We start from the raw sequence: 24,111 nt of genomic DNA on the forward strand, positions 1-24,111 counted from the left end.
GATACCCAATGGATACCTTACATTTTTGATAGACGCACGTCAGTTCTTCTATCTTCTATTTCGTACTAGTGTAATAGTGTGTCAACCCTTAGAAAATAATTTTAACAGTTGATGACATTGTATTGCAAAATGACAGTGGGTTGACTCAGTATTGCAAAACAGCGTCCAGTTATAAGTAGTTGCTATTGAATCAACGATAAAAGTGCTCAGCTAATAGACTCATCATAAATAGACAATTTTGAATATCGGCGACGGTTTATTTAGAATTTAGAGTACTTGCAAACCATTAAAGAACAATATTTAATTGATATCTGAGCTTGATATATTATTAAACGGTTTAATTAGAATTACAGAAAGGAAATAAATTCAGAATCTTATAATTTTTGTGTCCCTTTTTAGGGTTCCGGAGCCAAAATGGCAAAAACGGAACCCTTATAGTTTCGCCATGTCTGTCTGTCTGTCCGTCCGCGGCTTTGCTCAGGGAATGTCAATGCTAGAAAGCTGTAATTTTGCACGAATATGTATGTAAACTATGTCGAAAAAATGGTACAGTAAAAATTAAAAAAAAAAAAATATTGTACCTCCCATAGACTTAAGTTTTTTTTTTCTCATCCAACCTTGTAGTGTGGGGTATCGTTGGATAGGTCTTTTAAAATCATTAGGGGGTTGCTAAAACGATTTTTCGATTCAGTGATTTGTATGCAAAATATTCAACTTTAAAGTGCAAATTTTCATTAAAATCGAGCGTCCCCCCCCCTCTAACATCTAAACCGGTGGGTGGAAAAATTTGAAAAAAATCAGAATGGTAGTAAGTAAATCAAACTTTCAAAGAAAACTATAACGGTTAAGTTTTCTTGAGAATTAGTAGTAGTTTAAGAGTAAATAGCAGCCTAAGGTATAAAATATACCTAAACTTGGAAGATTCCGTATAAAATACGAAATCCTTAGAAAAATATTACTTATTTTTTTCGTAATGAGAACCCTATTTTGGGCGTGTCCGATACGCTCTTGGCCGGTTTTTTTATGTGGCTGTATAAGACAGGACATTTGCTCTAGTCCAAAATATATTAAGAAGACTGTCTGTCAAAATTGACATTAAGATAAATGTTACCAGATAACTTCCAAACCCCAAAGTAAGAGAGAAATTGGTTAAGTAGGTCCCTTAAAATAGTTTGCTAGAACTGTAGCGGTATCGTTAGAAAAAAAGTATTGCTTAGATGCTTTCAGTTAGGACTGTATTAAAATCCAACGGTATACGCTGATCGCAGAATACTTTCCAAGAGTAATTAATTAGTCAAGAACGATAATTAGATTCCAAATTTTAGAAAAAAATTTAACCCTATTTTGGGCGAGATACGATACGCTTTAGTTATCAAAAAAAATCTACTGACATACGATCTAACGGCAGTAATGTTTGAAAGGGTAGGTTTTAGCCGGCTTAAAAAAAAGGTAGTTTGCTTTTTAGAACTGTAGCCCAAGGTATACGCATCGCCAAGAAATAGCGACCATTAACACAACGAAAATTAAATCCATTTGCAAATTTAAATGGCAATGATTTGTAGATATCAAAAAAATTACTTACTCTAATGGCAAATGTGCATCCGACATTGTAGCTCATTCATTCATAATTCACAATAGAGACGCGCGAAACATTGCTTCAACAAAAATAAAGAACATAATAATAATAATAATATCTTTGACTAGAGACACTTTAATGTTTCGAATATGCAACTTGACAATAAATCTATCTATAATAAAAAATTTAACCGCCAGAACGGGAAAAAAACGAGACAGAGCAGGATGGCGCTCTACAACACCATTTTGACACGTTTCTCCCAAACAACGCATTATTTCTCTGGAATTTTAATGCAATTCGACTCTTTGACCTTGGGAATCGTGAAAAACTTGAGAAAATATGATATTGGGTGTGTACATTTTGTATATTAAGCAAAATAAAACAAGTTCGAATCAAAAACGAGCGATCTATTATCTATGCCAGTGTTACCATTCAGGGAAAAAGAAATCTAATTATCAAGCATTGCAGTCTGTAGAGCTCTTTAACCCATTCATTGCCGCGTACCAGAATTTGTACTTTGCTGCAAAGCCGACGCTACGTAGATAGCTGGACATCTGGAAATAACAACCGCTGGGCTTAGAGTCATGAAATTTGGTATGTGACAGGGTGACAGCTGGATGTCTGAAATAACACAAAGGCTACTTTTATTCTAATATTCCCACGGGATAGTTGTTCTTAACACAACACCTCAATGAAGATTACGATATAAATTTTGGGATTTCTCGCGGAAATTTTGTAAAATCCCAGAATTTCAATTGTAACTACCAGATCGAATAGATTACGCGTGCGAGGCCGCGGGTAAACTCTAGTTAATTAAATAAGTTACATATTCATCTAAAGGCTCATTTGGTTCTTGTTAACAGGTGAAAAAAATTACAAATTTCGACCATTACATTTTTATATTCGTCGAATTTAAAATCATTTTTTTCCAAAATGGACGTCAACGTTTCATTTTTAGACGACATTGAAGGAATATAGCGATTTGATTTTGACTGTATGTTTTCTGTACTGATCTATTACATCTACCTATGTCATTTTCACAACTTCTATTTTTCTGAATTAGCACAGTCCTTTACTCCATATCCTTAGTTAGGCATAGAGGTATTTAATTTTGTTCTTTAGACTTTTTTATTTCTTCGGATTATTTTTTCGCACTTTTGACACCGTGTATTTAGACGAGGGTTTGGGAGTTTATTCTACATTTTTTTTTTCAAAGTACCTGGGTGACGGAGCTTTGCTCGGTCTAAAACTCGGTAACAATCGTTTACTTTCCCAGAGATAAAACCAAGTTTGATCGATTTTTCATACCCGAAAACCCCTACATACCAAATTTCATCGAAATCAATTTTGGGGATTAATTTCTTCTACCTTGTAACACTTACCTTCAATCGTCAAATCTATTTTGTGCTAGTATGATGATACTCACGAAATAATCTCGGAATTTTCTTATTGCTTATTAATATCATGAATTCTTGTTAATTGTAATAATTATATATAAAGGAAAACTTTTGCAGTGATTATTGTTTTCGTGACAATGTGTGACCACTGGACTTTGCCATGAGCATGCAAAATTATACGTCGTAAAAGATTTTATTTGTTTTGAATTTGAAATTATATCAGCATGGTGTTCGAGTCGATCGTTGTGGACGTCTTGAACCGGTTCCTGGGGGATTACGTAGAAAATTTGAACCGTAACCAACTTAAATTAGGGATATGGGGCGGTGAGTGCTTTTTATGCGTAACTTACGTTTTATAGTAGGTATATGATGTCATGCCTAACCACTCCAGTAATACTGTTATATATGATATCAAATATTATTTTAGGCGATGTCGTCCTGGAAAATTTGAAATTGAAGCAGAATGCCCTGGAGGAGCTTAACATCCCCGTCCAGACTGTGTATGGCCATTTGGGTAAGTGCTATTCCTCTATCTATCCTTATAATTACTACAAAGTTCTAACCACGAACTTACATTTAAAAGCGAAATATTTTCAAGACTGCTAAAACAATATCCCTCGAAAATATGTTGAAATTGATTTAACCTAAATTAGACCTAAAGCTGACACACAACACCGAAGGGGGAGCGGTGCAGCGCGGCGCGGAGGGGTTGCCGGTTGTAATATTCGAACAGGGTTTGAGGATATATGTCAATGGATATATATCATGATATGTATCCAATATATATCAAATGATTTTTTATGATATATATCAATACAAAAATGGTTTAAAAATGTAATATTATTAAGTAATTTTTGGTCTTAGTTACTGTATTTCTACTTCCCAAATGTAGGTGTCGATGGAGTAGTTAAAACATACTTCCTAATAGTAAGTTCTAATCCATAAATGGCATTAATTTCATTTTCAGTACCTAAATAAATAAAACATTAATTTTAAGTAACACATATAGTGGTGTAGCTATCGTTTGGCCAGGTGGTGCAGTGCACCAGGGCCCCGAACCTCATGGGGCCCTCTAACCTAAGCTTTGAAAAGAGAGGAGCATAAAAGAAAAAGAGAAAATAAGGCTCTAGCCATTTTTAGGGTTCCATACTTTGAAAGGAAAAAACGGAACCCTTATAGGATCACTGTCGTCCATCCGTCTGTCTGTCAAGACCCTCTTTCTCAGGAACGCGTGGACGTATCAAGCTGATATTGATATTGAATACTCAAATCTGCGGTCCCTTGAAGCCCTGAAAAAATCAAACTTCTAAGTCAACGCAATCAAAAGATGCAGCCGTTTATTCCACAAATTTCCGCAAATTTTCGAAACTCGCAAGGGAATCAAAACCTACAGGGTACTTCCCATGAACTCAGAATCTTGGAATTTGGTATGAAGGTAGCTATTATAACAAAACCAATTAGAAAAGTATAAATATCTGATATTTTGATATTTATAATAAATATCGGATATTTTCGCACCCTGAACGTGGAAGAGGGCAGACAGAATACTGCGCCACGCTTATTTCCCGCGCGGTATTCTGTGTGCCCTCTTTCATGTTAGCTCGAATATTACAACCGGTACCGCCTCCACGCCGCGCCGCACCGCCCTGCCACCACTCTCTGTGTGTTTCAAGCTTCAGATATATACACAGACACCAAGAAAAAAACAGGCCTTGACTTCTAAACACCTTATAGTAGGGGCTTCCAAACCGCCGCAATGCCTCCGGGCTGTCTTATGGTGATTTTCCACCGGCGAGGCGAGACGAGACGAGGCGAGACGAGAATTGAAATTTGTATGCACTCTCGCGCGCCCGTGCGAGCCGCCGCGGGCGCTGCCGTACCAATTTCAATTCTCGTCTCGCCTCGTCTCGTCTCGCCTCGCCGGTGGAAAACCACCTTTAAGGGTGTTACGAAGATGGTACCGAAAGTCAGCAGTTATAGGGATAAAACTGGATAGGGGGGTAAGATGATAAAGTCAAAGTCAAAATATCTTTATTCAATTAAGGCTATAACAAGCACTTATGAATGTCAAAAAAATCTACCACCGGTTCAGAAAAACCTCTCCTGAGAAGAATTCGGCAAGAAACTCAACGAGGTATATTTTTTTTAAACAGATTTTCAATATTATTAAATGATATGTATACATCACAAGTATTTAACACAACTTTATTTTTAACACAGTAGGTTCGCTATTTGAAGGGATCGCTAATGCGGATCGGAATTATTTCCAAATATCCCTGTCCCAGTGGCGGATTTATGTTTTTTAGGAGTGTAGGCCACTTTATATCCGCCGCCCTATGTAACTTTCTAAAATAATTTTCTCGTTGAAATCTGCCGCCCCTAGGCCGTTGCCGCCCCCAGGCCGCGGCCTATACGGCCTATTGACAAATCCAGGACTGCCCTGTCCATGATATAATCATTAACTTTATAATACGCCTGTGATATTAATGTCTTCTTGACAATAGATCTGAATTTTGTATCCGTTTCATTAATAATATTTTTTGGAATTTTATTATAAAAACGTATGCAATTTCCCAGAAAAGACTTTTTGGTTTTAGCCAGTCTTCTTTAGTTCCCTGTAGCCTTTGGCTTATCGACGTTAGTGGGAAAATCACATAATGTTCTTCCTAACATACATGATTATTTCAAAAACATAAAGCGACGGCAGGGTTAGGATACCTGTTTCCTTAAAAAAAGATCTTCAAGATTCACGCGTCTTCAAATTATAAATTGCTCTCTTTTGTAAGATAAAAATTGACTCAATGTCTGCAGCAGATCCCCATAAAATAAGGCCGTTCAAAATAATGCTATTAAAGTAACCGTGCCGTCGCCACATCGGTTAGCTGCCGTATTTTCCAAACTGCAAAAGCAGCAGAGCTCAATCTACCCGCGACTGTTGTGACGTGAAGTCCCCATTGTAGTTTAGAATCGAGCGTTTTCTATTTATTATTCTTAAAAAACTGAATTCGAGTTAGATGAATTTATCAACGAGAATTTAATACATTTAGTTTTCTTAGGATTTAGTAACAAATTATTAGCAGCAAACCATTTGTATATCACGGACAGGGTTTCATTGGGCTCAATGAAGTCGGTATCTTTTCTACTAACCTTGAACAGTAAAGACGTGTCGTCAGCAAACATAACTATACCCGACTTTTGGCTTACCATATAAGTAAGGTCATTTACATAAATAAGATACAGAAATGGGGCAAGAATGGATCCTTGAGGCACTCCCATTTCGACCACAGATCCCTCCGATACCGTTCCGTTAATTGCTACCTTTTGCTTTCTTTGTGTGAGGTAAGATTTAATGAGTTCTAAAGCGAGGCCACGAATGCCATAAAAAATTAACTTACAAATTAAAGTATCATGATTCACACAATCAAAAGCTTTCGAAAACGTATAAACGGTATATACGGTTTTGACTGTATTTACTTTGACAGGGTTCCATGGTGGCCTAGGAATCAAATTCGTTGACTTTTTATAATCATTAAATAATTTATATAATCGTTGATTATCAGAAAAAAAGTGTCTAATGTTTTTTAATAGTATAACTGACATACAAAGTAGTATAATATTTTTTCTTCACCTGGTCAACTATCCAGTTGAATGGCATTATTAGCTTACATGAAAAGGTTCATTTTTGGACCCACATTTGTCACATTATATTAATATTTATTTTGTTTGTGTGGCACAAATCGGCAAATTTATATGGGACTACTCTGTCAAAAGTTATGCGTGATCAAATCATACATAAATAAAAAAAATATGCGTCGACTTGAGAACCTCCTCCGTTTTTTTTTCGTCGGTTAAAAAGTAGTCTGTAACATGTTTAAAACTTCTTTTTTTGTAAATTAGGGATATAAAAAATTAGGCCCTCATTCATAATCATACATTCTTAGAATATGACTTTGGTCTGCATTTTAACTAAGGACCTTCTTAATCTGAAACTAGAATTTTGAGAATCATAATCGCAATCGAAACAGTAGTCAGTAAAGTATTGTTCCTATCAGGAACAGTGTGTGCTAACAAGGTTTACAGCCACTTAGCATTCTCTCCACACCAAACTCACCTATATTTGTGCTATAAAACGGAGCGCACACTAAGTGACATCATGCCCTCAATCAGATACACTGTTTAATTGTGTTAGTGACTCACACAAATAAAAACTGTCGAAGGTCACGCGGTGACCTTACGGCATGGTGATAATGCTGGACCGGAATATTCGTTTGCATTCGTTAGTTCTTATCACATCATGGTGACATAATCAGGGTAAATTAATTATATATATATATTTTTACATATTTTATTTGTTTATTTTTGATAGAGAATTGAGTAGATTTCTGGGCAAAAAAACTATTTTATTTTTTCAATCAAACAAATGAGGTGAAGCGGATCAAAGTTCGGGAGTGGGGGCCAGTGACGTCACTCCTTAGTAAACGTCACATGGAACTTTATCTGACTATATGTTCTATTTTTTTGTATAATTGGAAAAAGAAAAAATACGTGTCCGATATTTTTTCAAAATGTTTATTGACAATTATGAATATTAAAATAGATAATAAGCATTAAATTAAAAACAAAACTATCCTAGACTTAAAATCCTACTTCCTACTTATATTATAAATGTTTTTTTTTATTAAATTATTGATAATTAATAAAGTATACATACTTACTAGTGTTTTTAAGCCAAGTAATCCAATTAATTTACCTAGGTAATTGGTTGGTTAGTGACTTATCTATCATAATTGCATGACGTTCTTGATAATCTTGACTCACGTCTACGAGATAGCGTTTACTTACTACTGACTGTTTGTTATGACTAGATGGGGAAGCAAACAATGCCCATTATCTTTTGTTTTTATTTTGGATGAACCATGCAATTTAAGATACTAATTTTTGCGCTTGTTTAGAAACCTACATTATTTAGAAACGCGAAGATGATCAGGTGGTAGGACCTCGTGCAAGGTCCGCCCGGATTGCTACCACCATCTTGCTCGCTAATCCTGCCGAGAAGCAGCAGTGCTTGCACTGTTATGTTTCGGCGTAGAGAGTAAGATAGCCGGTGAAATTACTGGCGCTTGAGGTATCCTATCTTAGGCCTCTAGGTTGGCAACGCATCTGCAATACCCCTGGTGTTGCAGATGTTTATGGGTGGTGGTGATCTCTTACCATTAGGACACACCCACTTGCTCGTTTGCCATCCAGCCGAATAAAAATCTTTCTAAAATGCAGTTGCTTGTACTCCTGTTAGAATGAACGTTGGACCGTGGTAGGAATGAACGTAGGTATTTCACAAAACAACTACAAATATCAATGACCTACATCATCGATACAGGAAAACTAAATTTATAGACTTTGCGATTTGTGAACCTAACTTTAAACATCTATCAGATAAGATGAGATCGCTACCGATTATGGCAAGATTTTAATGAAAATTATTGGATTGCAGTGAATTCATTTCCTTTGTGTTGTTTTTTTTGTACCTAATAATATTGTTGTCTTGTGTTGTGAATAAATGTATTTTCTTTCTTTTCTTTATAATATAATATGTACCTGATCTTAATTTCCCGGGAGTGCAAAGTTGCCGCGAGACGAAACTAAGTGTGCAACACGTACGTACATGTACAACATTATTACGTACAATAATTGAGAAACATGAGAGTATAATATTTACTCCTTTCCCTATACTATAACAGGAAAATATGTATATCAAGCCACATCGTTATCATAACTTTTATCTTTTGCAGGAAAACTCGTACTTAAAATACCATGGCAGAATTTATACGGTGCGTCGGTAGAAGCTTCCATAGAACGTCTCTTTTTGATCGTGAATCCATCAGCTGAAGTGGTTTACGATCATGAAAAGGAAGAAAAGATGGCGCTGGCAGCCAAGCAGGCCGAACTGGCCAGGGTCGAGGAGGCCAAGAAGAAAGAAGCAGAGAAAGGTTGGAATTGCATGAAGTTAAAACTAATGCAGAAATGCAAGGAGCTACTTGCTTTTTTTTCTTTGATCCTAGCAAGTAAAAGTAGCCATTGTTGTTTAATTGAAGAGTTTAAGTGGCTGTTTCACCATCCATTGATAAGCGTTAACCGACGGTTAAATGTGATGCCGTCTCCGTCTATTCGAACAAAACAAATAGAGAAGGCATTACACCTAACCGTCAGTTAACACTATTCAATGAATGGTGAAACAGCCCCTAAATATTTTAAAGAGACTCTTAGGTCACGATACGACGCGACGTCGTGTTGTGGCGTGACAATCTATACGAACTATTCCTTGATGTGTAAGAACTAAGAAGAGCCCTTTACTTGACCTATTGATGGCATGAATTGACTGATCAAGTGGTGCGACTAAAGTCTGTTTGCCGAAAATTCATAAAACCAGGTGTTCTTAGCTCATTACCAATGCGGCCCGCTTATTATTTTTACCAATAAAACAATAATTTTAAACAATTATTAACTGCATAAAACAGAGAACAACTCACGAACACTGATGTTACACGCTAAAGAACGGAACGGAGCTTCCAGAATGGAACGGAATCCACGCGTTTGACAACAACTGCGTGCCTGATACCACGAAACTCAGTGCGCGCGGTGATACGTGTTGCCCGTCATACAGTTTACGATAATTAACCGACAGGTGCTATTCCGAGACATTATCATACCTAATAACTTATCAACTCAAGGCGAATTGACTTCAGTTGAACAAAATAGCTCAATTTTGAAAAGTTAACCCTAAAAGTTAAACGTTCGAGTGCTCGACACGCTAATGTCCAATGAATGATACCCTGCTGCCACCTTTATTGCTAATTGCATAAAATTATAAATGACATCTATTGGGACAGTAACGAGCTTATCTTACATATCGTCACTACACTATTTAAGCTCGTACCTCAAAATCGTAAATTTTTTAGATGGAGGTTTTTTAAAAGTAGTACCGATAATGAATGTTAGTGAAATTGGTTTATTGAGGCCGCTTAGCGCTTTATATATGGTAATGGCTATTAATATTACGGCTAATGCATTTTCTAAATCAATAGTATTCAAAATAACTAGATCTTTGAGAATAACAGACTACTAGTGATGATTAAGAATACCCAAGTATAATATAAGTATACAGGTAAAAAAACAAGAGATACACCTATTGGATGTAATAGTAATTATGTGCATGTTGATACAGACAAGTTGACATTCCATATTAAGAAAACGACCGCGGTATATTATATTTTTGTATACACTAAATACTTCATTCAAGAAGATTTATAGAAGTATTGGAAGAAACAAAAAAAGTGTAAGGTACACATAAACTTTCATTTTCTTATCTCAAGTGTAATGTACGATTATTTCCAGACCAGAACAAACTAGACGAGACTTTCGTCGAAAAACTAGTGACGCAGATCATAAAAAATGTCCAATTGAACATAAAAGATATACACATACGATATGAGGACAGTACGACGAATCCAAAGGCGCCTTTCTCGTTTGGTATTACACTTCACAATCTATCCGTCCATACAACCGATGAAAATTGGAAGCAAGCCGTTATACAACAGGCGGTTACTAAAATTTTCAAGGTTTGTAAAATTATAAGTGTAGGAATGAAGCCCAATTTATGGCCGAAGCCAATGATCGAATCACGCCGTAACCTTCACTAAAATTTACTGGCAATCGGTTCAGTGGTTACGGCGTAAAAGCGGAACAAACAAACTCCATTTCTTATTTATAATATTAGTCAGGATGATTTTGTTTGCAGATACTGACTTTGGACGGTTTGGCTATTTATTGGAATCCAGCTACAGAAATATATTCGAGGCATGAAGATCAAACTATAAGGACAAAATTGTCGACTGAGATAGCCACTAAATCTTCGCAACCTTCGTCCTATAAATATGGTAAGTAAGCAACGAGAGTATAGTCATTTGAAGACGACTGCACGTGGAACTTTTTTAAAGAATCAATGATGGGTTATCTGTAAAGGGCGGACGATGGATGCAATATGGTGACGAAAGCATAAGATGGATAAGAATTTTATTAAACTTCGATTAATATTTTTGTGTAAAAATGTTTAGAAATTTGAGTGATGGTGATCACTTTTGTAAATACGTACCAGTTACATCTGTAGAAGTGTAGATGTAAAGAGGTAATTTTCCCCTACATAAGTGGATAGTGAACTATAAAAGGAATGCACTGAAAATATGTAATATAGAAAAAAATACGATTACTACAACAATAAAATTATCATAGTCAAAATACTATATACGGGACTTATCACGCTATTTTTACACAAGTAATATTTACCTCGACGTGTCGGCAACGTTACAGTTGCCGTGGTCACGAGTAGACTGAAGTGTGGGGTGTCAAGGCCCAAGGAACGTGCGGGTAGTTCGAAGAACTCGCGCTGCTAGGCAGACTTGACACCCCACACTTCAGTCTACTCGTGACCACGGCAACTGTAACGTTGCCGAAACGTCGAGGTAAATATTACTTGTGTAAAAATAGCGTGATAAGTCCCGTACATGGTATTTTGATTATGAATGAGAACCACGAAAGTTATCCAACTATTTTTCAACTATGTTCTCTTTTTTAAACCTATTGTAGTCATATCCATATTACGTATACTACAGCCCACTGGTTATCTGATATGAGGCAGTTGAAGGGCTTGAAATGTGAAATTGTATCAACAGTAAACACACATATTATTACACACTGTTGACTCTGTGTAATGTACTCGACCTCACGATCTTGTTATTTTTCGTTTTCAACCCATACATGGCTTCGCAAGTTTGAAAAATTTTCAAAAACTGAATCGACAAAAAACTTGCTCACAAAATTTCACTACAATCGGTTGAAAACGCGACCTGTAGAATAGAACAGACAGTCTGACATACGACAGCATTTTTGCCCAGACTGAGACGGAGACACTTCGCTTGCTTGGTCAATCGTTAAAGGCTGTGTTTCCACCATAAATGTGCGAGGATGCAATGTATTGCGAGGAATGTGTTCTTCATGAACCAATAGAAACGCTGCATTTACCTCGCCTCGCTCCGCTCAGCTGTTTCCACCAGAGATGTGCTGCGCGAGGATAGGTAAATGAAGCGTTTCTATTCGTTCATGAAAACACATTGCTCGTAGTGTTGCCGATCGAGAGTCCACTATCGATAGTGTTTCGATAGACTATCGATAGTTTGCAGAAAAGTGATAATGCAAAACTATCGATACTTCCTGCTATGATGATTGTAGTGGTGATTATGAAAGCATGTGTTGTAAACTAAACACGTAAGATAAATATATGACAAATTTGACAAAAGCGAACAAAAAACCCACTCTTTTCATTTACCTCTTTACAGTACATCAGACTATAATGTTAATGTCGCTCAGGACTCGTCGGTATTCTTCGTTATCCTGAAGAGTCATATGAGAAAGAACAAGAAAACCAATCTTCTGTTTCGAGTTCAGAACGAAAGAAAGAAACCATTTAAAGACACTAAAAAAGTAGTTTAAGTGTGTGCTTGAATGCAAACATTTTTCGCATCTACATATGTCTTTTGAATGTGTTTGTTTGTTTTTAGCACTTGGTCCTATTAATGCAACAGCAAAATTAAAACTAAATCCCAAACCGGAAGCTGATCCTGTCAAATTCAGTTCACCGAAAGTGATACTGAGTTTACACATGGAACAATTGTCCGTGAATTTGAGCAAAATGCAGTATCAGGACATGATGTTATTGGCCGATTCCATGGACAGAATGAATAAGGGGGCACCTTACAGGTAAATGCTCTATGAGCTCTATCATTTATTAAAATCGGATAAGTAATCTACGCGCCATGGTAGCATACATATACCCTGTTTTTTTTAAATTTACGTTTATTCCATTCAACTCATTGATATAAACCTTGGTAATAATTTTTTTACTCAAAACGTTTTTCTTTGGCAACTTCACAATAATTGTTAAACAGGTCATATGTAAATGTGATACTGTCTCGTGTCTATTCAAACAAAACAAACAGAAACGACATCATATTTATCCGTCAGTTAAAATTAATCAATGGGTGGTGAAACAGCCCCTAAGTTTTTAATTATACTCTACAAGTTTCTATCTGCACGGAGTATCATGCGCATGTTCGAATTAGCTTAATTTAATTGTGCGTAAAACTAGGCCGAATATCCGTTGGCCGGATATCCGGCTATCCAGCCAACGATCCCGCCGAATATCCGGTATCCGTTTCATCTCTAGTTTCTATTGGTTCATGAAAAAGACATTCTTCGCTACACCTCCTCGCACATCTTTGATGGAAGTGCAGCCTTATAGTATCACTTTGATGTCCTCTGCTCAATCCTCTGAATTAAGTATTCTCACATGAGTCCGTAAATAAGCTCTTATACAAACTTGTTTGAAAAACCATAATTAATTCAAGAATTCTAGGTAGGTAAGTAATATTTAATCAAATCTAACCTACTTTAGCAACCACATAGTTTGTCCGATAAGACGCTAAATGTCGAAATGGACAAGCATATCTTTAAATTAATTCCCTTGGCCTGTCAAATTAAAGTCTAAAGTGATTTGACGTAAAAGTATATATTTAAACTGTATGGTATATTTGTTCATAATTCATAATACATTGAGGTTGTTTGTTTAGTATCTGGATACTTACTTGTTTAGCTTTAGCCTAATGCTAAGTAAATTACATTACCTTATTTTAGATTTTAAGTCTTAAGTACATATTGCTAGAGCTATTGGGCTATTGGTAGAGCATTTTAATCATGTCATTGTATTTTATGTTAGCGCCGGTTTCCTTAACCTCAATAATCTCACTAATACGAGTATTATAAATGGGAAAGTTTGTAAGTCTGTTTGTTTGTTTGTAACTCCATCACGTCTAAACCACTGAACCGATTCAGATGAAATTCGGTATACTGATAGTTAAGCTCTCGGAGAAAGACATAGGATAGTTTTTATCCCGGAAAATTGAATAGTTCCCACGGGAAGCGATTAACGAATTCTGCGCGGACGGAGTCGCGGGTAACGGCTAGTAACATTATATTTCACATCATATCTCTGATATTTAAAATTAGTATCAGTTACAAACCATTCTGAGACAAATTAACTCTCTGAGAAATTTTAAATAAAAACAAACAGTTAAAAGTTGATCACTTTTTTACTTTAACACTCGACCTTCTTTTATAATTTTAAAGTTTCGTGGAAATAATCCCACCGAAAACTGGCAGATATCGACCAAGAAGTCAGCCTATTTGCCGTGTCTTAGCGAACCTTGACATTAGCATTTGGAAGCATGAAAAAATGTATGGAGCCACGTTTTCCTAAATATGAATTGAAAGCTTCGTCCGTGTATGTCAATTGACTAGCTATAGAAGTGATTACTTTTGATACTGGCTGTACTATATTTTGCCTTGAAGGAACCATTTCGTTACGTTACGGTAGTCACAGTCACGTCATCATGTTTGCATTGAAAACACCAGCTTCCGTTCTAACCAGAGCGTATTTTTGATTTAGATATTTTCGATTGATCCAGTTAAACGAATATAGAAAGGGGAAAGCTGTTTCAGTCGCAAAATTTAAAACTGTTATTTTTTTACCTGTATAGAGGTTGCCTACGGCTCTTCGCAATTCATAAAGATAGGTTAGGTTTGTATGGAAACGAATTCCTTGCCTGTTTCAATGCAAAATTATAGAGTTAAATGACTTCAAGCGTTAACTGCCACTAGCCGGCTAGCTTCACAATAATCTTCCGATTTTTAGGGTTCCGGAGCCAAAATGGCAAAAACTCCGTCCGTATGTCACAGGCATTTTACTCGAAAACTACAAGATGTATATCAATGAAATTTGGAGTACAGATGTCTTGCCAAAGCCGCTATTTAGTTTTGTAGTTAAATTACAAAAATAAATATTTATAGGGGGGCACTCCATACACGTAACAGAAATTGAAAATTTTTTTTTAACTCGATTTAACGTGTGGCACATTGTTCGACAGCTCTTTTGAAAAGATAGTAAGGTTTCTCAAAAACTTTGATTGAGTGAAGATTTCCGGAAATAATCGCTCCCAAAGTAGCAAAAATTGTTTCCTCACCCCTCTATCTTGTAAAACGTTTGTCCAAAAAGTATGCAAAAAATATGGAAAGGTAACGCTTAATAAATACTTTCAACGAAAATTGGCCGTGAAGATACGCTCTTTTTCTGGTAATAGATTTTAAGACTGTAGTTAGTGTTTTAATTGTGTTATAACGCACATAATATTACTTGATTTTTTTCGTAATGGCTACGGAACCCTATTTTGGGCGTGTCCGACACGCTCTTGGCCGGTTTTGTATGTACTTTAACGATGATGGGATTGCGAAGCTAAAAAAACATTTTTTTTTCATCTATTCTAGAAAGTATCGTCCAAACCTCCGGACGTACCGCGGCCATTATAAAGAATGGTGGCGTTTTGCGTACAAATGTATACTGGAAGAAAAAGTGCTCAGACGTCGTAGAAACTGGGATTGGACGCATATGCTGACCCATAGGACCCTTTGCAAGGACTATGCGTCCGCCTACCAGTGCAAATTAAGCAATAAAGGGAAGACTTCCAATGAGCAAAAATGCCTCATGGATGAAGCTGAGAAGAAACTCGATTTGCTCAATTTGGTCGTCATCAGGCAGCGGATTGAGATGGAGGTATGTTACTTTGTAAAGCATTTGTCGGTGAATGTGCCTGAATGTACTACAGTTGTCAATGTTCTTGAGTGTTCAAAATCGGTTTATTTAAGTCCAATATATGATTTCTGATAATCTAACTAACGGACTAAACAGATGTTATTCTTTTACCCAGGAATTACCCAATGAGGGCTACTGGACAGGCGAAATATCGCTAGATGGCGTTAGTATCGTGAGTTCCGTTTGACGTTACGGTCTTGCAATGAGGGCTATCGCGTATGAATTCGCCGCTAGAGGCGCTAGTGTAGCGAGAGGTCTTCGAAATGTCAAATTTGACTGTTTTGGGTGAGCTACGCGGGTTTATCTATAATTAGAATAATTTTGTGAATATTTTGCAATACCTGAAATTAATTATGGCAAATATGCGTTACGGGACAATGAATGTCTGTGTTTTGAGACAGTTTTGTCTTTCGGAAAACTTTGTCCTCTCTTTTTTTCAAACAAAATGGGGCTACGCAACACTGTGTCAGTCTTGATATTTTTATGGTACGGTTTTAAGATATTAAATATGATTTAAATGTAAAATTTAAAATTTTGTTTTTAACGCCCGTAATAACAAACTAACCACTATACTTCAGGCAGGACCTTTGTCTACAGTGGCGCCAACTGGTGAGCGCAATAAGCCCTCATTGGCTCATTTATTTAAATAACTAAATGAGCAAATTGCAAGTCAGACCGAAACGTCAAACGGACCTCACGATACTAACGCCGTCTAGCTTGTAATTGGCTCATTTATTTAAATAACTAAATGAGCTAATGAGGGCTATCGTTTTTTGTCTCACTAGATGGCGCACTGTTGCGTGAGGTTTTTAAGTATGGCTTTCAAAGTCTGTTATTACGGGCGTGAAAACAAAGTTTAGATTAAAATCATATTTAATACACCTTAAAACCGTACCATAAAAATATCGAGCATGCCACAGTGTTGCATAGTCCCCGTTTTGTTTGGAAAAAAGGGAGGACAAAGGTTTCCGAAAGACAAAACTGTCCCAAAACACAGACATTCATTGCCCCGGAACGCATATTTGCCATAATTAATTTCAGATATTGCAAAATATTCACAAAATTACTCTAATTATAAATAAACCCGCGTAGCTCACCCAAAAACTATGAGATTTGACATTTCGAAGACCTCACGCTACACTAGCGCCTCTAGTGGCGAATTCATACGCGATAGCCCTCATTGCAAGCCAGACCGTCACATCTAACGGCCCTCAGGGTACTAACGCCATCTAGCGATATTTCGCCTGGCAAGTAGCCCTCATTGTATTCTATGACATTGTTATTCAATAAATTGCCATTGTTTTTTAGGTGGAGAGACTTGGCAAGATAGAGGCAGAGGCGCGCAAGACACGTGGCTGGTTTAGCGGCTGGTGGGCCGGAGGCGGCTCCAAGGATGATGACCTCGCAGAGGGCACAGCTATTAGTGAGTAAAATGATATCCCAGTAATATTATGAATGCGAAAGTTTGTAAGTCTGTTGCATCACTTCAAAACCTGTCCGATTTAGATGGAATTCGGTATACAGATAGTTTGAGTCCCGGGAAAGGACAATCGATAGTTTATCCCGGAAAATTGCATAGTTCTAGCGATAAACGAATTCTACGCGGACGGAGTAGCGCATAACAGCTAGTAAGTACCTACCTATAATCTATATTAACAAACATAGTGAGGGAACCTGCAAAAACCTGCGAAGCAATTTGATGGTGCGTGTGAAGTGCCCAATCCGCACTGGGCCCGCGTGTGAACTATGGCCCAAGCCCTCTTTTTTGCCCAGCAGTGGGACGTAGATAGGGTGGGATGGATGGAACAAACATAGATTTTAATCGTACCTACTAAAAGTAAGATACAGAATGAAAGTTAGTTTAGTTAATGCTGGACAGTGTAATGCATTTACTCATTTGTTGATTTTTAGGCTTCCGTACCCAAAGGGTGTCAACGGAACCCTATTACTGAGACTCCGCTGTCTGTCTGTCTGTCTGTCCGTCCGTCTGTCACAGGGCTCTATCTCTTGAGTCGTAATAGTTAGACACTTTAAATTTTCACAGATTATGTATTACTGTGGCGGCTATCTGATATAATAATTATTTAAGGGGGGCTTCCATACAACAAACGTGATTGTATTGCCGTTTTTTGCTTGATATTAATAACGGCAACCGGTAGACGCTTCAAATATTCACAGAATCTTTAGTTGTATAATCACTTTAAAAATAAATATAAAAATTAAAATAAAATAAATATTTAACGAGGGCTCCCATACAACAAAACTAGATTTTTTGTCGTTTTTTTGCTAATGTCTAATGTATAGATAATGGTCCGGAACCCTTCGTGCGCGAGTCCGACTCGCACTTGGCCGGTTTTTTTTTATAATAGTCTATATGGTGTCCTACTGCTGGGCAAAGGCCTCCCTTTCTCCTTCCACTCCCCTCTGTCTTCGGCAAAATGTCGCCAGTCCGACTAAAATCGCTCCAAATCGTCCCGCCACCTTCTTTTAGGACTACCTCTGCTCCGTACCCGTCGCATGGAACCCAATCAGTGGTGATTTTGGCCCAGCAATCCAGTAGCATCCGGCAGAGTCCTGCCCAGTCCCACTTGAGTTCGATGGTCTTTGTCCCCACATCGACAATTCGAGTTTTGGAGCGCGGTTCAATGTTTTTATTCTAGCAGCTCTTCGATCTCATGCGATCTATAGCCCAAAGTTGAAATTAGTCTGATAAGCAGTGACGCTAGCGACATCTATACTATATTGCATCTATATTTCAGTTTGTATTTTCAATTTAGGTTTTACGGGATGACCGTAAAAATAAAAAAATTGGAATTGAATTAAAAAATACAAAAAGATTCCAAAAAACCAATCTTAATTTGATTGCTAAAATAACGATATCTCTTGTCCAGGTGAGCGGTTAGTTCCAATGGAATGCCGAAAGTTTCTCAGATGAGGGCTACGGTATAGATGTCGCTAGCGTCACTGCTTAAGTGGCTAATTAAGAAACAAACAAGCTGAGATATGTGGTGCATAGGGGAAAGTCGTGTCTGTACCGTTGTCCAGCAGTGGTGTAGCGGTATAGCACGTGGCACGGAATGCCGAGGACCTGGGTTCGATTCCCAGTGCTGGTCTTATTTTTCTGGTTTTTCTGTGCATCTATATTTCAGTTTGTATTTTCAATTTAGGTATTACGGGATGACCGTAAAAGTAAAGAAAAATTGGAATTGAATTAAATAATACAAAAAGATTCCAAAAAATTATACTTTCTTGAAATTAAATCATGAACTCAATGTATGGAAACAGTAAGATTAAGGTAAGATTAAACCGCTAATTTTTGTTACAGTGAAACAATTCCAAAACGCAATGACGCCCGAAGAAAAGGAGAAACTCTTCCGCGCCATAGACTACCAAGAGAACTCCGCGCCTCTCCATCTACCGACAGAATACGTGGCTGTAGAGAGCTACTTCAAACTGGACAGGCTGCAAGTCGCTGTGAACGATGAGGTCGAAGTGTTGAAGGCTTGTGTGGACAATGTGGTTGTTGAAATGGGACAGAGACCCAGCGCCAATGCTATTAGGTATAATTCAAATTCATAAACATGTAATAGAAGAACTTAAAATTATGTCTGGTCATTCTTTGGGGTACTACCCGTGCGTTGAAATATCGGGAGTAAATCACGGTCTACGTCCCGTAACAAATATAATTATCTATTGTAAATAACCGCGAGTCATTGGAAATTGCAGAGGTCCATATCAATGAACTAAAATAATTTCTTTGCTATCTAGTGTAGTGTGGTGGTGATAGATGGGTTTGTGTGATTTGTGTGTGTTCTTACAGAGTGGAGGTGGAGGAACTGCATGAACACGCATATCTTGCATAAACTTAGCTATCATAAGGTCGCGGGTGCGCAAAGAAATTATTTTAGTTCATTAAAATTTGTTTACATAGAAGAGTGGAGCTGCATCCATCTTTGCAAAAGTGGCAAGTTTCACCGCTCAGTCAGTGTACTCGGGTACTTGCGTGTAAATATTTTTTCATCACACTTGCTCGTAAACAGTGTCGTAACATACAGGCTAGCTTGGTTGCAACCCCCCAAATAAAACCCTCGACCTTAATGTGCTTCTCATTAAACCCGTGATGGGTAAATGAGTCATTGCCCGTATTAATTTCTTCGACTTAGGGCTTCTAATAGACTCGTTCGTAATTCCTTATTTACCGCCCTTAAGACACAATGTACTATTAAATGGCCACTGATACAAACTAGTTAAAAGAGCAGCTTTTAAATATTTTGTGAACGACATGCTGCGAAGTTTGAAAATAAAACTTCGTATATAGATAGTGCCACGTGAGTTGCAGTGAATGATTACGCACACAGCTAAAAAAAAAGAACTGATTGCACAAAAGGAGAATGAATTAAATGAATGAGTAAATGTCAAAGTCCTGTTGTCATTACACGACATGTAGCTGTGTGTGTAATCTAATTATTCACTTCAACTCTCGTGGCACTACTTATAGTATAAGGCGTAATTTTAATACGCTAGAATAACGAAATTGTGGACCTACCTTTAGCCTATCACTTGTACGGTCGATTCCCTAACTTATGTATCCACTTTTTCATACTAGTTGCATAGAAAAGTGTATACTTTTGTTAGGGCACCGACTGACCGACTCTACTTGAAAGGGTGGCACCACTGTTGCATAACTGTCTTTTTACCCGCCTGCCCGAAGGAGGGTTATGTTAAATGACATGAAGAACAGAAATACAAGGAAAATCTGGAGCCATAGAGCGTCACGTTAAACTCCGTTTATCTTGGTGGTACTGTACGGACTAACCTGTTTTTTTTTTTCATATAATTTCAGGTTAGACGTACAAATGCAAGCGTTTACGGTGACCGGGGTGAAGCAAGGCGAATACACACCGCAACTAGTTACGTCCAAAGAGGTCACAAGTGACGTTTACCTGCTTAACGTCCTGTTTGAGACCAATCCCTTGGGTAAGACGACATTTTTAATTCATAATCTTAACATTACTTCTAATTCAGCTAGCCTTCCCACGAGAATGCCGTATGATTTAGTTCCTACGCGTGCCGCTAGATGTCGCTGTTACTTTCGATCCCATTCCTGCATCGCGCTGTTAAGATTTTTCTTGCAACAATGACCCTCGCGACGTTGTGTTGTGAATTCATACTTACCTGGCGTAGGGGACACCGTGATCAAGTAGGCGGTTCCCCCAGGGCGAGACTCTCCCATTGCACTGCGGTTGGGTTGACCCTTGCGATTATCCCTAATGTGGATAACTCGGACGCGTAATTTTTGGTAGTGGGGACTGCGTACGCGCCGTCCCCTTTATATGAACTGAAATAGTTTATTGTGTCTTAAGGGGCGGTAAACAAGGAATTACGAACGAGAGTCTATTAGAAGCCCGAAGTCGAAGACTGGCTTTAATGAGTCGATGTTCGTAATTCTAGTACCGCCCGTGCGACATACAATGTTTTTCATCACATTTGCGAGTAAAATTGTATATTTGTAAAAGAAAAACTAATATTTTTTCAAAAATTGCCGATACCGCTGACTACGTTCTTGGCAGCGCCAGCCTCCTCCCCCATGCAGTATCACACTCATTTACCGACCTTGGGCTTCATGACAAGAAAATTAGTACGGGCAATGACTCATTTACCGACCACGGGATTCATAACAAGTACATTAAGGTCGAGGGTTTTATTTGGGGTGTTGCAACCAAGGTAGCCTGCATGTTTCGACACTGTTTAAGAGCAAGTGTGATGAAAAATAATTTATTGAACCAGGCTTTACTTTGCGGAGGTCCATATCAATAAACTGAAACAATTACTTTGCTCACCCGCGACCCTATGATAGCTAAGTTTATGCAAGAAATATGTGTGCATGCAGTTCCTCCACCTCCACACTGTAAGAACACACACAAATCACGTTTGTCTATACATACTCGGCCTGCAAGCCTTTCTTTCCCGGCCTCTGCAGTAATATACTATTATTGAACACAAGAAATCAGCTCAAGGATAATATTGCTTAAAATATTGATTAAAATAAACAAACTCCCCCTTACTTTCAGATGGAAAAGGGGACCAAAGAGTTAAAGTGTCAGCACGACCCTTACAGATTATTTATGATGCGCAGACAGTCATTGAGATCGTGAATGTGTTTAAACCACCTTCCGAGTCATCGGCTTTGAGCACGTAAGAAACTTAACGAAAAAAGTACAAAGCATAAAGCAGAACATTTATTTGTCACTTCAAATAAAATATAAAAACTTTTTTAAAAACAAACAACAACAGACTGAATACCATAACTTGGTATAGCCCCTTTTGATCGAGTTACCTTAAACGTGCATTATAATGTCTTTTTTGTGGCGGTCTTTTTGTAAGCCAATTAACTGCTTATTCTGTTGTACGTTACGTCATCCTCCATTAATGAAAAGCTTAAACTTATAGTAGAAAAATATCTATTGCAGTTTACAAGCAGTGGCTGAGAATAAACTGTCAGATTTGAAGGAAAAATCTGCTCTCGGTATGCAATACGCCGTACACCAACACACTTTTATCGAATTGGACATCGATATAGCGGCTTCTTATATCGTAGTGCCACATACAGGAAAATATAAAGGGTAAGGGCTACAGAGATCTAAAAATATTAACCTTTTGAGCGCCAACGACGCTTAAAGTTGTTAACAAACGTCGTGCCTGCAACACCATCGTTAACATACATTATGATCGCTTGAACTACAACCTGAAATAGCGACCTATATGTTTGAATCCAAAGCTCAATTTTGCTATTGACATTCCAGTCAAATGGCGTGTAGGTGATGAGTTGATGACTTTTTAATGCTACAGTGGTGTTCAAAGGATTCATTAAGTGGTTTTGGCGCCTAAATCCGAATTTCATATTTGTAGTTCAGGGTCAAGACACGTGGAATTTAAGGGAAGATACTATCCTCGTGCGGCCCAATGTGCGATAGAATGTACACAATAAGTTCAAGGGAATTAGGAATCTATGACAATGTAACAAAGTAAAAAATCCTTTGTTTTTCTATTTTTTTACACCATGGCAGTTTGACGGCACGGACGGCGACTTTATTATCGAAACAATTAGATTATTATTACTTTGTTAATTTTTTTCAAAATATTTATATGGTGGGCCTCAGGACTATACACACACAATATTTTTTAATTATCTAACTGACGACGGACTAAACAGTTTTTTTAGTCGTCTAGCCTATTACATACCTCTAAAATATAAACAGTTGGGTGGAAAAATTTGTAAAAATTCAGAATGGTAGTAAATATATCAAATTTACAAGGAAATTTAGGGGCTACGATTGCTTGAGAATTATTAGTAGTTTAAGAGTATTTACTCTTAGCAGCATAGCAGCCAAAGGTATAAAATAAACCTAACCTTGGAAGATTCCGTACACAATACGAAATCCTTATTTGATTTTTTCGTAATGGCTACGGAACCTTATTCTGGGCGTGTACGACACGCTCTTGGTCGGTTTTTGTACTGTGCTATTGTCTAGAATGAAATGACTTATGGCTTATATTTTTATGTTTCCAGGGACGAGCCATGCATCGTGGTTAAACTCGGTGCCATAAGTATAAAAAGTGAACCTCGATCGGAGGCATTGGACGTCCATAAATTGTACCAGGAAGGGTTAGCTGACGACCAAATTATCAAGGAGATCGCGCGGCATAGTTACGACAAGATGGTCCTTCAATTGACTGAGATGCAGGTAATAAATAAATTATTGCTTACACCAATACAGCTGATGGCCGATGGGGTCAGAAGGTTCTCGAATGGCGTCCGCGGACCGGGAGACGAGCTGTCGGTAGGCCTCCAACAAGATGGAGCGATGACCTGGTTAAGATCGCGGGATCGCGTTGGATGCGGAAAGCACAAGACCGGTCTGAGTGGAGAGCCTTGGGGGGCCTATGTCCAGCAGTGGACGTCTTTCGGCTGACATGATGATGATGATGATGATGACCAATACAGCGATGGTATAGTAAATAGTTTCTACTGATTTTTGATCCGATTTGATTAGATAGTGATTTTTGGGTTGTATTGAAATTGTACGGTTATGGTTTACGAATACATATTGTTTATATGTACCTACTTGATAATTATATTTCAGATCGTTATAGCACTAGCAAATGAAGATTGGAATTCGGCTATAGCGTCGAACGAAGCCACTCCTTTACATTTACTGCAGCCAACAAACTTAGTCATTCAGATACACAAGTGCCTAATAATAGACGACCCGCGGTTGCCCAAAATCAGAATAAGGGGGGAATTGCAGAAAATTGCCATTACCGCTTCTGAAGACAGGTAAGCCTTGAATTATGTTTGGTGATGAAGTAATAATCTCGCTAAT

General features: G+C 37.7%; 1 protein-coding gene and 1 non-coding gene across 2 annotated transcripts in view; both read left to right on the forward strand.

The window, feature by feature from the left end:
• Window positions 1-2,967: 2,967 nt before the first annotated feature.
• The window catches only part of Vps13 (vacuolar protein sorting 13C), a gene marked incomplete in the record, with an annotated part of 77,161 nt that continues 56,017 nt past the window's right edge, over window positions 2,968-24,111 (forward strand). The window contains 14 exon segments of the mRNA XM_074086412.1: window positions 2,968-3,297; window positions 3,401-3,487; window positions 8,763-8,960; window positions 10,366-10,589; window positions 10,769-10,907; window positions 12,585-12,783; window positions 15,403-15,688; window positions 17,036-17,150; window positions 19,053-19,287; window positions 20,571-20,704; window positions 21,799-21,922; window positions 22,198-22,350; window positions 23,298-23,472; window positions 23,872-24,065. Of these exon segments, the coding sequence (XP_073942513.1) occupies window positions 3,198-3,297; window positions 3,401-3,487; window positions 8,763-8,960; window positions 10,366-10,589; window positions 10,769-10,907; window positions 12,585-12,783; window positions 15,403-15,688; window positions 17,036-17,150; window positions 19,053-19,287; window positions 20,571-20,704; window positions 21,799-21,922; window positions 22,198-22,350; window positions 23,298-23,472; window positions 23,872-24,065 (2,363 nt within the window).
• On the forward strand, window positions 20,895-21,057 carry LOC141427646 (U1 spliceosomal RNA). Its single transcript, XR_012451340.1, has one exon. It is a non-coding gene; the product is annotated as a U1 spliceosomal RNA (small nuclear RNA).

This window comes from Choristoneura fumiferana, chromosome 4 (assembly GCF_025370935.1).
Source record: "Choristoneura fumiferana chromosome 4, NRCan_CFum_1, whole genome shotgun sequence".
Lineage (NCBI taxonomy): Eukaryota > Metazoa > Arthropoda > Insecta > Lepidoptera > Tortricidae > Choristoneura > Choristoneura fumiferana.